Source organism: Bacillus rossius, chromosome 15 (assembly GCF_032445375.1).
Source record: "Bacillus rossius redtenbacheri isolate Brsri chromosome 15, Brsri_v3, whole genome shotgun sequence".
Classification (NCBI taxonomy): Eukaryota; Metazoa; Arthropoda; class Insecta; order Phasmatodea; family Bacillidae; genus Bacillus; species Bacillus rossius.
In genome coordinates this window covers 39,143,426-39,158,420 of record NC_086342.1, presented here as the reverse complement: position 1 = coordinate 39,158,420, position 14,995 = coordinate 39,143,426, and the positions used below count along the sequence as shown (strand labels likewise).

At 43.0% G+C, this 14,995-nt stretch overlaps 1 protein-coding gene across 1 annotated transcript in view; it reads left to right on the top strand.

Moving 5' to 3' along the window:
* The first annotated feature begins 709 nt into the window (after positions 1-709).
* The window catches only part of LOC134539379 (ras-related GTP-binding protein C), a 44,922-nt gene continuing 30,636 nt past the window's right edge, over positions 710-14,995 (top strand). Inside the window, exons 1-3 of the mRNA XM_063381366.1 lie at positions 710-875; positions 2,396-2,544; positions 5,230-5,458. Of these exons, the coding sequence (XP_063237436.1) occupies positions 873-875; positions 2,396-2,544; positions 5,230-5,458 (381 nt within the window). The 5' untranslated portion in view covers positions 710-872. The remainder of the gene's footprint in view (positions 876-2,395; positions 2,545-5,229; positions 5,459-14,995) is intronic.

The following is a 14,995-nucleotide window of genomic DNA, read 5'->3' as shown; positions in this document are numbered from 1 at the left end:
ATATAAAAAATAGTCAGTTAATAAAATACAAACACAAATGGCTCAGTTAATAAATTACAGAATAAAGACGAAGTATTTACATAACATTCATATACACTAATCTAGACGTAAGTTATATATTTGCGGAGGCTCGTGGTTATTTAAATGTATTAATAGAACATAATTATTTACAACACTCCTGACGTATCAGGGCGCACGCGGGTGCGTCCCTGCTCGCCGCACTTCACAGTCGGTGCACTGGGGGGAAACATATCTCCCTTAGGTCCACGTGGGTGGACAGGTACGGCCTCTGCATCTGGGAGGGTACTACGACTGTCGTCACTACATACCTACCAAACTGTGTAAGGTGCCTTTTTTTACTTTTCCGTAATTTGAACCAGACTTGTGTTTAAGTCATTCTAAATTTAATTTGATTTAATAGGTAAAGTGTAGAACAAGTGAATTGTTGACAGAATCTACTAAATTTGCAATGGATTTACTATTTTCAATAACATCGCAATCCATTATGCGTCGATTATAAAGAAAAAGCAACAAATAGGTGTCGAAAATTTTTTATTGACAAAATTTAAACAACATTCTAACAATAAATCCCATACTACAAAAAATGCGAGTAACGAAATGCATTCGTGTGTAACGTTTCGTTACTCGTACTAGATGGTGCACCCGTTACTCAGTATCGAATACATACGGTTTGCTACAGCTCTATTTTATACCGAATAATCTATGGATAAAATATGATTTGGATTTGGAAAGACTTGTTTGTTATCATGGGTGGTATTTGAAGGAAGATAAAATATTGCTCGGGGCGGCGATTGTAAAAACGCATTGAACTGTGTACTAGGACTTTATAACATAGACTTAAATCTATTCAAATGGTGAGATTAACAAATAATTGTGCATGCCATTTTCGTTTAAAATTTTAGTAGGGTTATGTAATTTGTTTATATGTAGGTAAACACATTTTAAATGTGTGGTGAGTCATACTCTACTATAATAGATTTATTTCAGCCCTGTAGCTTTCATAGTTTACGAGTTTTAAGTGGCGTCGTATTCTTAGCCGAAGTGACACCCAACCTGAGACTAAAGACATTCATATACCTGCCGGCAATTCATGTCAAAAACGTTTTGATTTGAAATGTCTGTACAGTCAGTTACAAATGGCAGCAGCAGGAGCGCATTATTTTGTATACTTTCCAATACTTTAGTAAATGTTTGTATACTTTTGCAACTCTACACTATAAACTCTGAGATTAGATTGCGATGTTAGCATTGGAATTGTGACAATTTGTAGAGACTTTTCCGATAGGGTTATTTTAGTTATCACAAACTCTTTGATTTATTCTTAGATCTCATTGAAGAAATGTACAGACACTAGTAAATAAAGTTCTATTTCCAACATATTACGCATCTTTCCAACATTATGGACACTAAAATTTACTTTCTCTCTTATCTGTGAAGTTTCTCTTTTAATGCATGTGGCGTCCACACATCAAAGTGTTTTTTTTGTGTGTCGTACTGTGTGAACAACTGATGCCATGCAGCGATACTGTGGCATAACTCTGTCACAACCTGTAGTAAAGAATCATTCCGGCATTTGCCTGGAGTAATCTCGGAGAACCTTGGGAAATCAAAATCTGGATGGTAGATTTGTGATTCGTATCATGTCCTACCAGTTTTGAGTCACATGCTTCAACATTGTGCCTTCTTGCTTGGTATAATACCTACTTCGTGTGATGCTTCATGAGTCATGGTTTTTATTGTGCTGAACTGAGTATGACTCTTGTAACTTAATTCCCAAAATAGTTATTGTCTAGAAGTCACAAAACTTTAATAGTGGGCATCGTTTGCTAACTTGCATTTGGTTTTTGACACTTTACTTGAGTTTATAGTGGCACAATATAAATAAATAGAAAGAGCCTGTCAGTTATTTTGAAATTAACTCTGAAAAGATTTTAACTTTCAAACCAAAGAATTGGTCTTTTTTTGCAAATAGAGAATCTATTTAGAGAAAATTGAATAAATAATATTGTAAAGAAATGTTACTAAAAGATCCTGAAATTGGTTTACCAGTTGTTTGTTAACACTATGATATTCACGGAATTAGGAATTTTCAGGAAATGGCACGCTGTGACATAGGTATTTGAAGTCGCTTTTTAACCTCAACATCGCCAGAACATTGCGGAAATAGTGCTTGACCGTGTTTGATGATGTTGAGCAAGAAAAAAAGGTCACTTTCGTTAAAAAAAATAATTCAAAACTGTGTCTGCACTTCGTCGACTAACTAATGTGGCGCAACAGCCAACTGAAGGAAGAGAGGCCTCGCGCACCGTGTTGTGGTGCGGACGTGAAGAAGAGCGGGTGAGTAGCTGGAGTTGGGCGTCGTCTCGTGTTGCAGTCCTATGAAGGAGAGGAGGACGAGCAGTTCGACGTGGGCTCGTTCCCCAAGGACTTCGGCTACGGGCCGTTCGACCCCGACGTGGACGGCGTGGCGGGCCCCGTGCCGGGCGAGCAGAAGCCGCGCATCCTGCTGATGGGACTGCGCAGGTGCGTCTCGGGGCACGGCCCCGGCTTCGCGATAACCCCTAGCGGTGCTCACCTCCCAGCTCTTTCAACTCATTTACTATACATCATCAACCTCAAAGTCAAGTTCTGATTAAGTCTCAATGGAACTTATTGTGGCAAGCATACTTAAATAGTAACTTCTATTTTTAATTTCGTAAAGATTTTCAAATTTGCAAGGTTATTTATGCAGCCAAAATGTTTACTTACATGAGTTCTAGACACTGTTTTATACTGATATTTAAAATATATTTATACTGACATTGAAAAAATTTATATTAAAATTTTTTTTATCAATTTTTCAAGAAATGATGTGTTTAGTTCAAAGATTTAATAAATTTATGTTCTACCTGTGTTTTTTTTGCCCAAGTAATCATCATAAAAACATTATAATGGTCACACATACAAATGTGTTTATTCTTTGTGTGTTTTATAGTGGAAATAAGAACGTGCTTAAATAAAGTGCCTATGTTGATCATTTTTTTCTCCCAATAGTTTTCTTTCATGAAAAAGCTGCAAATTCTTTTAAGCCACTTAAAATAATGTGATTAAGTCATCGGAACCAAGCACTGTGTATTCCTTACAGTTGTATCAGAACAGAGTGGCTGCCAGTTTAGGAAACTGTGAAAACATTAGAGGAACCATACAACTATGTAAGCTCCGAGAACATTAACTTTTATTACTAACTGTTATTTATTGGAAAACGATATGTCTCGTCAAGGGCAGATCCAGAATGATGGTCAGGGGAAGGCCAAACTAAAATTTCTAAAACAATTTTAGTACCTACATCTAGAATTTAAATATTTAGTATATTTTATTTTGTGGTTCAAAAACATTCTATTATCTATAGCACTGCAGTAAAATAATACTTAAGTAAGTTTAGAAGATTATTATTTGGAATTATGAAAAAAAAATTCAAATTATTTAGCATTCAGGTGTTGGCGAGGGGGGGGGGGGGGGAAAGAGAGAAATCTTAGAGTAATGTTCTACTGATTGAATCTTACATTGAAGTGGCAGATTCTACTAGTTGGTCTGCAGAGATGTTTACTGTAATGTTGGTGTGGCTGAAACAAATGGTGACTAAATCAAACAGATTGCAGTGCTATCTGCTGTTTGTTGTTGCGTAACCCCAGTTACTGTAGTGAGTGTGTCTGTGGATGACTGTGAAACTGGGAACAATTCTCGGACATTATCTTGTTTGTCCGCTCATGCTGTGTATGTATGTATGATGCCTTCCTCCAGACCAGGGTATTCAGTCATGTTATTCATCAGGCTTTTTAAAAAGAGGGTTGTCTGTAAAGTCGGTTTACGGATGATAATTTTACGTGATAACGTCATAAGAAAACATTGATGAAAAATTGCATACTTTTTAATTTTCAAATATTATTTACAGTTCTTGCAAATTTAATTTAAATAATTTTTTAAACATAATTACTAACAATTATTAGCTATAGAAATAAACTGAAAACAAATCAATGTCAATAAATTGTTTATTTGAAATGATGAAATTGGACAAATAAATAATTTTTTTTAAAATTGCTTTTTTTAAAAAGCCCGCCTTAACCTGTTTGATATTATAGAAGATTTTCTCGCACGGTGGTTGGCCGGTTCTTGCACGCTCGGCTCAGGCGGAATGTGACAATGAGTTATGCTTTTTCTTGCTTGCATCCGGCGTTCATCAATTTATAAGACATTATCACGTCCAAAAAAAATGTTTGTTGGACCACATGTTTGTAAGATAATAAAATATCAGCTTTTTATATTCAGATACTTTCTTAATATTTGAGGATGCCAGGAATAATGATTGTCAAAGTTGATTCCTCGTTTCTCGTGATTCCACAATTGTTGACTGTTTTAAGGATTCAGGAGCTGCGAAACTGTGTTTTCTTTAGTTCATATTTTACACCTTTACATAGAAATATTAAAAAATATTGTTTTATAAAATTGTAAATAACTGCTAAAAATAATTTTCACTATTTTTTTAATATAAATTTGTATAGTGTTTGTAGTAGACACAGTTCAAGTTCTTTGAAACTGTTTGAATGACTGGCAATTGGAAATTTATTTCACCTGTGAAAATCGCTATGATGTCAAGTGAAGTATGGAAATACATAATGTTTTATTACAGCACTAAAAAAATAGCATAATTTTTTTTTCTTTACAAATTTGGAATCCATGATTTTTTATAAATTAGCATGTGTAATTATGAAATAATTTAAAATGCAAATAAGTATTACAAGTTCTAGTTTTGTAAAAAAAATCTTCAATGCCTTTTTGAATTGAAACTCCAACAAAAAAAATTCGAACTCTTACTTTGCTTTTAAAAAATTGGCAGTGCAAAATCTTAGCAAACATTAAGTAACGGGTTTAGTTGAATGAATTAACCCTTATGATCGCCTATTTTTTGAGCCAGGTTTTGCCATTTTAAATTTCCTGTTCTAAGGTTTACTTGAGTTGGACTTGAAATTGTATCTCGGATGCATGTGACTTGGTGGTTCGCAGAGAGACTTGGCAGTATATTACAAAGTACGATGGTCACTAGTTAAGGGAACGCTGACCGGAGGACAGCGCAGCTAGCATTGAGCTGCTGCGTTCTCGCCACTGGTACCTAACCGCACGCCTGTCACCCGGGAGAGGGCGGAGCTGGCAGGGGGTGCTCTGGGCCCGCAGGAGCGGCAAGTCGTCCATCCAGAAGGTGGTGTTCCACAAGATGTCCCCCAACGAGACCCTGTTCCTGGAGAGCACCAACAAGATCATCAAGGACGACATCTCCAACTCCAGCTTCGTGCAGTTCCAGATCTGGGACTTCCCCGGCCAGATCGACTTCTTCGAGCCCACCTTCGACTCGGACATGATTTTCGGGGGCTGCGGGGCGCTCGTCTTCGTCATCGACGCCCAGGTATTTCCCCCTCTCCCGTTCGTCCTCTCCCTTCGCTCTTGTTTTCAACCAACTGTGCCGACAACTTCAGACAGACACGTATAACGATGAAGATGTACATCCCACAGGAGTGAGTGTTGTAACATATTGGGATGAAAATTTCCTTAAATGTTACTTTACGACATGTATAATTTCATTAAAATTAATTGGTTGGAATTTACATGATGCCATAGCAAATTACGAGACAGACAAAAAAATTTATAACTTATCATTTTGGCCTCCATATTACTTATTATTTTTTTCTAAGTAACTAAAAACTAAGTGTGTTTGGGAGGGGTCCGGGTTAGGGAGAAACTCTAAGTGCGTCTCAGGCCGAAGCCTATACGCTCTAATCATGCAGGTTGTTGAGGTAGCATGCATCATGTGCTAGGAGGGGATTGGCCAGCCATGGGAGCGATTGGCGCCATGAATAACTCCCCTCACTGACTATCCTAGACTAAAACTAGATAAGTTGGGCCCAGGTGAAACCTGCATAGACACAGGGAAAACCCTGGGCTCTGACATGTGGATGCAAAAATTTCATGCATTAAAATCAAGCAGGTTGGTTACAGGAGACAGAAGGATGGTTCTGGAAGAAGAGTTGGACAGAGTATAAATAAACTTCTAAGCAAAGGGCGGGAACTTGGACATTGCTGTCCGCATTGCTTTGGGTGGCACTGGTTGTTTCGGGGGCAACTTATATCATTTCCCGCCAGGCTTCCAGCCAGCCTAACTTCTTATCAACAAATAAATCTACCACTGTTGTGCAAGTATATTCCATATCCAGACATAACTATATTCAAGTTTCACTGTATGTGCCTGCTCTAAGGTAACCACGGTTGATAGGAAGGTGATTGTCGTTTGAGGTGTCGGAACTGTTGCCGGTTCTAGTATCCGAGACATGAACCATCAAGTCCGCGGAAAGGGTGTGTGACGCGATTATATAGCCTATCCACACCAAGTGGCAACCCTCTGCCTCCACGTTGGCACCGCTGTTGGGGGAGGATCGTGGTGACTATGTTGGGAGGGTTCCCCAACCACTGGTCATAGCACCTCTCTAACTAAAGAGGGCGCTGCCGGGTCTAACTCTGCCACAGTGCATCCTCAATTGCATGTATGAGACCGGAAATGGTGAAAGGGCTGAATCTGCGGGCAACAGCAGATGCGATAGAAACCTTTCCGGGGGGTTCGACGGCCGAGCCTCGGTGCATCGGTCCCAAAGGGCCCCATAGTGAATGGATCAGGCCCCATGGTAATGGAGTTCGACTGGGTATGGCGGTTACGGTGTCGGGCGCCCGGGCCTAAAAACGGGCTGTAAACTGCACGGCGAGGTTTCCCCTTTAGCCTTGTAGTCGGTGGAGGTACTGAGGCAACCCCCAGGTGCTTCCTGCCCGGGCACTGTGATTGCCATTTTCCAGCTGGGGTTGATGGCGGTCGTCGCCGGAGGGGTGCAGTCGCATCCGGGCCTTAATCGGCTGTAAACCCGTCGGGCCGAGGTACGGCGGGTCGGAGGGTTTTCCGAGGCGACGAGGACACCTCGTGGCTGCACTCTGAAGAGTGATGGTCTGGTCAAACTACCGGCGAACAGTCTGCCGACGAGACCAAAAGTTGGTCGTAGTACGGGAAGAATCCATCATGCTTGAATGGTTCCCCGCTGAGGTTTTCTTATGGCCCAGGATTCTTGTTGGGAAGGACTCGTACTTGGGAGTGGTGCCCCGAGTGCTTTAGGGGCAGGTATCAGGGTTCCCTAGCCCATTGAAGTACCGACGTTGTGAGCGACGAGGACAGCTCCGGTAACCAGCCTGGATAGCTGGCAGAGGTTGGGTAGGCCTCCACCGGAACGCGGGTTCGCTGGGTGATTGAGGAGTCCCAGTGTGAGGCGGGAGACCGGGGTAGGCGCCAGAAGTGATGACAACTCCAGAGGGCTAAGGGAGCATCCAACTTGCTGGTTAGCTGAGTGGAGTAGGGGGCCGGAGGTGGTGCATAAACCGAGATGGGTAGCCTCGGTCCCTTTGCATAGCCAAAAGCTCTAACGCTCTTCCTGGTTGCGTATGCGGCGTATCCGCATTCACGCCCGTGGGGGCCCAAGGGCGGTAAGGCGTATGCTAAGAGCGCTGGGTTAACAAAACAAAAGGGGGGAAACCCTTAGACAGTCTATGTCTATGTATGTGTTGAAGGTTGGGCTAGTGTTTGTTATAGACAGTCTAGGGCTGATTCCTAACAGCTCTACATTCCTTAGCAAATACAGTCACAATATAAACGAAGAATTTCTAAAGGATGGATGGTATCCGAATACATTTACTGCTAGCACCACCTTTTGACAATTTATCGTACAAATGTGAATGTAGTCATTTTAAGCTGTGAAATCTACGAAGATTCAACAAAACTTAAATAGTAACAAAACACGAATAGATAATACTTTTAATACTTATATTTATTTTCTTCTTTGTCTCTTTTAGAGTTATAAATCAAACTGTTTTAAGTTTTCAACAAATTATATGCCAAAACTCTGAAGCAGTATTATGTACAAACAACTTACTACACTATTCCCAAGCTGTGTTTAATTTTGCTTTATCATTGAGTGCAAATGTCACTTTTATAGATATCTCGAACTTTGTGGATGCATGTAGGGGTATAGCAGCTTGCCTTGTGAGAATTACGAAGCAATGCAGAGATGGCTTTGTCCACTATGATGCTAGGATCGATCCCTTAGCTAATGATCTATTAGGCTAGTATTCGGATGCAGCCTAGTTGATATAAATTCTTCTAAAATTGTTCTGAATGTTATTGTGTAATTTTCCCTGAAAAGTGACCTTTGAGGTAATTGTGGAAATCAGATTTATAATATAGTTAAATGAAAAAGGTAATCTTTTTATATGTACCAATATTGACCTGAAGCTGGAAAAAAAAATTTCTGCATTGAATAAGCTGCATTCTGCATTGAGAGAGCTGATGTTCTGAGGATTAATGTTACTTATTTTATTTTGTGGAGCATGTCAGGTTGTTTATTGCCTCGTCGTATCACATTATGAGGTTTCACATTTTTATACATTAGACACAGGACAGGCATGGTGGTAAATCATTGGACACGTATTGAGGAAGACCTGAGTTCAAATCCTGATCTAACCATCTTGATTGTGGGTTGTCCGTGGTTTCCCTGAGATCTCTCCGAGCAAATCTTACGCTTGATCCTGAACCGTAGACTATCTCTGAAACACAGTGATTTGGCACGGTGTGATATGTAGCACATTAGGGAAGCATCTCAAAGACCTTGGGTTGGAACCTTTGTCAATTTATTTTTGGTAAAGAAGTTTTGCAGTTTCGCGAAATCTCTCCATGCTGTACCGATACACGGCCCACATGTATACAAATGGTCAGTAAGGACATATAAACGGTGTTTGAGGGGGCCTAAGCAACAATGGTCCGTGGTGTTGGTAAATATTCGGACGGTGCTGGGAGGCGGCTTTTGAAGTGATAGTGTGACGGCGCATGCGCGCCAGCGCCAGACCGCCCTCTTTCCCGCCGCCCGCCGCCAGATTATTACTTTTGATATTAATTTCAATTATTTAAATTACAGTGGAATTTATATTCAATTTACATTTTTACGTATTTTAGACGTTATGAACTACGTAACTTCCGTTAAGAAATTGAGTTGAGAATTTGCGGCAATCGGTAACCGCCTGGACTTGAAAACGGGCCAATAGGAGAGGCCGCTGGTGATGCTCCGCAGAGGTATAAAAGAGCCTCCCGGCGTTTTCTGCAGGAGTCATTCGGCTGTACAGAGCCCGAGCACGTGTCGCTTCGCGTCGGGAGTTTTCGCCACCCGCGATTCCGGGCTGCGGAATCGCGACAAATACGTTGAACTTTCGGTATTATTAATACTGCCCGCTGAATTGGGACTGTATTTATCGAATTCGCCATCGCGTCCGCGGTCCGGGAAAGAACTACGCGCACGCCGGAACTTCGCCTTGTGTGAGTGCTCTGGTGACCTAAAGTGTGTGGTGCCTACTGGTGCATCTCAACGCACTCCCTGGGACAGCCGTCACGCAGACTGGAGACTGCGGAGCCAGCGCAGCATTCGCAAGGTAAGGCGCGGTCGCCTTGAGTCGGCGCCAGCGCATTGTTGGACTGCAAACTCCCCTCGTCTTACACGGTGATTCCCGCTACGAGACGTTATCGCAGAGACTGTGCCATCTAATAGTAACTGTCCGCGGTCCCCCTAGTGGTTTTGGGGGTAGAAATAGCCTACCGACAGAGTTTTAGCCCGGAGCAAACCCCACCATTAATTAATGTGTAGACATCATCTACGTGTTGTGTTGGAGACCAAAACCAGAGACCGAGTTTTGAATTGGACTGTTGTCGAGCCGGGTGCCCATCGTAACGTCCTGAATCTTAAATAACCTTTTTGCTAGTCACATTGTGCCTGTAGAGACTTTGAGAACTTTAACAATTGCCAGAACCTGCCAGTTCATATGTAATTCTAATGTTATGTTGTTGTTTTGTCTTTTTTTTCCTAATATTATTAAAATCTCTCGGAACATCACCCGTTGTTATTGTTTATTTGTACTACAGGTCTGTCTCCATATTTATGTTTTGCAAACAGGGCAAGGTAGTGTTAGGGACCAGATTATTTACGTTTGCACTCGTGTGTTTACAAGGGTTTTTTAGGCGAACCAGACCCTAAGCAAGGGAAACAGCTAAGCCTTGAAACTATTGATTTAGTGAAACAATTTTATCAGAGTGATGAACATTTTAGAGTTCTGCCAGGGATGAAGGATGTCGTGAGTATAGGAAAAAAGGTTTATGAGAGAAAGCGTTTGATTTTGTGTAATCTTTCTGAGCTATACTCAAGTTTTAAATGGGAGCATCCTCATTTGAAAATAGGTTTTTTCAAAATTCTGTTTCTTGAGACCTAAATGGTGCGTTTTAGCTGCCTCTAGTGGCACACACTTAGTATGCGTGTGCACAAATCATGGAGCCGGTATTGAGGAAGATTACAAAGAACTGATATTACTCATGGTTTGTGAAGGAGCAACAAGAGAATGTATGTTAAGGCATTGTGACAAATGTTCATCAAAAGATAACCTTGTCCATTTTTTACAGACAAAGTTTGAAGAATATGACAATGAAGACGTTATTGAGTTCAGTCAGTGGGTTTCCACAGATCGAACTGAAATGATAAGGTGTTCCAGCTCTGTTGTTGAATTTATAGAAACATTAGTTGAAAAACTCAACAAATTAATACTGTTACGATTTACCACGAGGGGGTTCGTAAAGGATAGCCCAATTAATAGATATTTATTTCACACACACAGCTTTATTTATTACCACTACTTGTCACTTACAATTAATCTTCTAAGATGGCAAATAATTAACTACACTTAAAGAAATGTCAATTCCCCAGTCACTCGTTACACACACCTCGCTGGGCCGCACTTCCGGCGCAACTCTCGCCGCAGCACCCCTCGTGGGTCTCCGCCGCGGGACTCCGTCGCCGCACTCCGCCGCCGCCGTCACACCCTTCGCCGAGATCCCACACGACGACTCGCTCGCAACTTCACTCGGGACTCCGCCGCGCCCGCGACTCTATCGCCCGGAAACTCCCGACTCCACTGGACTCACTCACTCCCTGCCCTGGAACCTTCGTCCAAGGACTTCGCCCGGAAACTCCCGACTCCACTGATCTCACTCACTCCCTGCCCTGGAACCTTCGTCCAAGGACTTCGCCACTCTGCCGCACCTGCGGCACTATCGCCCGGAAACTCTGCCGCGGGAGAACTCACTCAGTCACCGACTGACTGACTGACTCGAAGGTCGGCCCAACCTCCTTAAATATCCCTTGGGTTCCCGTCCAGAACAATCGGGCATGTCTCCGAGATATCGCGCGACCTTCGTCGTCGAAATGCCCAGAAACGCGTCGTGAGTCCTCGAAGGACGCGGCGGCTGCTCAAAGAACGCCGATAAACTCAACAAGCATCGGGTTCCCACAAAACACACCGATAAACATGTCTGAGTCCCTCCATTCCGCAGTGCGGCCTCCCTTAAGTAACTCGATCTGAGGCAGGTGCGCGCTGCGACGGTCAGGATGTCGCGTGATAGTATGACACGAGATACCAGGGAGAGGATGCGGGTGGAAGGGGGCGCAGACAGGCCGAACGAGCGTGGCGACGCCAGCACTGCAGCCAAGCGCGATCTTAACATTGCCCCCTCCTTAAACCTGTTCGTCCCGAACAGGTAATGCATCTCCTCCTGGAGGTCCCCATGCTTCTCGAAGTTTAGGCCTCCTGCCTTTCCTCCAACGCGGGCTGTACAGTCTCACCAGATAACCCTCTCTCTCATTAGATGTAGCTTCTCTTGTCACCCGGCGACACTTCTGCATCACAGATGCCCCATGTCGTTCAGCCAGCAGCCTGAGACGGGCTGACCGATGCCTTGGACGGACCCGATTCTCTTGAGAGCATTGCTCGTTGCCTCCCAATGGTTCGCTTGTTTCTTCCCTTTTTCTCTCTGTTTGTTCTCTCGTAGCTACTTGTTCACAAAGCATTTCTTCCCAGCTCTTCTTCGTCTCTTCTTGGTTCCTCATTCCCTCTTTGTTCTTATGAATATCGTCTGGACTGCTTTCAGTTACTCCTTGCACCATCTTCTTCACTCTTTGTGTTCTCATTTTCTCTTCTCGGTCTTTATTCCCCTGTTCTTGGTCCTTCTTCACCTCTTCTTGGTCTTCCTGTGTTTCTTCTTGGTCTTCCTTCGTTTCTTCTTTGCACTTCTCTATCTCTTCTTGACTCATGTACATCTCTTCTCGGCTTTTCTTCAGCTCTTTTGTGAATTTTTCCCTCTCTCTTTGGTTTATCTTCATTTCTTGTTCAATATTCTTTACTTTGTAACTCATCTTCACTACTTCTATGCTTTTCTTCAGCTCTTCTTTCATCTTCATGTCCTGGCTGTTCTCCTCTCCTTGGCTAATTTCCTCTTCGCAGTGTTCTTCGCTGTTCTCTTCGCTGTTCTCTTCACTGTTCTCTTGGCAGGTCTCCTCTTCGCTGGTCTTCTCTTCGCTAGTCTTCTCTTCGCTAGTCTTCTCTTTGTGGTTCTTCTCTTCACTGTTATTCTCTTCACTGTTCTCTTCTTAGCTGGTCTTCATTTCTCTGTTCTTCTCTTCGCCGTGCTTCTCCTGACCGGTCTTCTGTTCGCCGTTCTTCTCTTCGCTGTTTTTCTCTTGGCTGTTCTTCCCTTCTATGCTTAACTTCACTTCGGTCTTCATTTCATTCCTCATTTCTTCTTGGCCATGCTTCAGTTCTTCCTGACCCTTCTTCATTTCCTCTAGGCTATTATTTGACCCGCTCTTCTTTTCTTCATGGTGGTTCTTACTCTCCTTCCTTCCACTCTTCATTTCTTCCGTAAATTTCTTTATACTGGTTACCATTTCTTCCTTAAAGTTCTTTGTACTAGATACCATTTCTTCCTTAAAGTTCTTCATACTAGCTAACATTTCTTCCTGACCCTTATTTATACTGGCTAACATTTCTTCCTGACCCTTCTTCATACTGGCTAACATTTCTTCCTGACCCTTCTTCATCTCGTCCAGCCTATTCTCCATTTTCTCCTGGCTACTCTTCATCTCGTCCAGCCTATTCTCCATTTTCTCCTGGCCATTCTTCATTTCTTCCCTGTTACTCTTCATTTCATTCTTCATTTCTTCCCTGTTACTCTTCATTTCATTCTTCATTTCTTCCTGGCCACTCTTCAGTTCGGCCAAGAATGCCAGGACATTCTTAAGCTCATCGGCAGCCATCTTTCTTGTCTACAAGCCTAAATATTTTTTTTTCTAATACTGTTATTAATTTTAAATGACCTAGCCGAACCTTCTAATTTAACTAACAATAACTCTATTACATTCAAAACTAACACTGACTACAGTATACTCAAACTAACTGTAGAAAATTTCAAATTCACTGAAGTTCTAAACACTAACTATATTCTCGTAAACTAAATTCTATCCTTAACTTTTAATCTAATACTGTAACTGAATCCTAAATCTATTAATTAGGGCTATCCCACTTCTGACACCAAAATGTTACGATTTACCACGAGGGGGTTCGTAAAGGATAGCCCAATTAATAGATATTTATTTCACACACACAGCTTTATTTATTACCACTACTTGTCACTTACAATTAATCTTCTAAGATGGCAAATAATTAACTACACTTAAAGAAATGTCAATTCCCCAGTCACTCGTTACACACACCTCGCTGGGCCGCACTTCCGGCGCAACTCTCGCCGCAGCACCCCTCGTGGGTCTCCGCCGCGGGACTCCGTCGCCGCACTCCGCCGCCGCCGTCACACCCTTCGCCGAGATCCCACACGACGACTCGCTCGCAACTTCACTCGGGACTCCGCCGCGCCCGCGACTCTATCGCCCGGAAACTCCCGACTCCACTGGACTCACTCACTCCCTGCCCTGGAACCTTCGTCCAAGGACTTCGCCCGGAAACTCCCGACTCCACTGATCTCACTCACTCCCTGCCCTGGAACCTTCGTCCAAGGACTTCGCGACTCTGCCGCACCTGCGGCACTATCGCCCGGAAACTCCGCCGCGGGAGAACTCACTCAGTCACCGACTGACTGACTGACTCGAAGGTCGGCCCAACCTCCTTAAATATCCCTTGGGTTCCCGTCCAGAACAATCGGGCATGTCTCCGAGATATCGCGCGACCTTCGTCGTCGAAATGCCCAGAAACGCGTCGTGAGTCCTCGAAGGACGCGGCGGCTGCTCAAAGAACGCCGATAAACTCAACAAGCATCGGGTTCCCACAAAACACACCGATAAACATGTCTGAGTCCCTCCATTCCGCAGTGCGGCCTCCCTTAAGTAACTCGATCTGAGGCAGGTGCGCGCTGCGACGGTCAGGATGTCGCGTGATAGTATGACACGAGATACCAGGGAGAGGATGCGGGTGGAAGGGGGCGCAGACAGGCCGAACGAGCGTGGCGACGCCAGCACTGCAGCCAAGCGCGATCGTAACAATACCTTATTCTTACATTGCCAAATCACAAGCATCTACTTTTAAAATTTTAAAGGAAACAGCTCTTTCAAATGTAGCTATAATTTTATGGACTTCAGTGAAAATTATGCTTTCACGATACAAGAGGAAGCCCAAGGTTACTACTGGACCTCAGATTCATGCACTATTCATCCTGTAATCATTCACTGCAAGGATGCAACTGGCAAAAAGCTTGTTCTACCTTTTTGCATCATATCTGATGACCTCAAACATGATGTAAGTATGGTGTATGAAATCCAAAAAACTATGACTGCCTTTTTGAAAGAGAACCACCCTCACATTAAAGAGATTCATTACTTTAGTGATGGGTGTGCAGCACAATATAAAAATAAATACAACTTCGTAAACCTGTGTCTACATGAGAGAGATTTTTTACTGAGAGCTCAGTGGTCATTTTTTGCGACCAGCCATGGCAAAACGGAATGCGACGGAATAGGGGGTACTGTAAAACGCATAG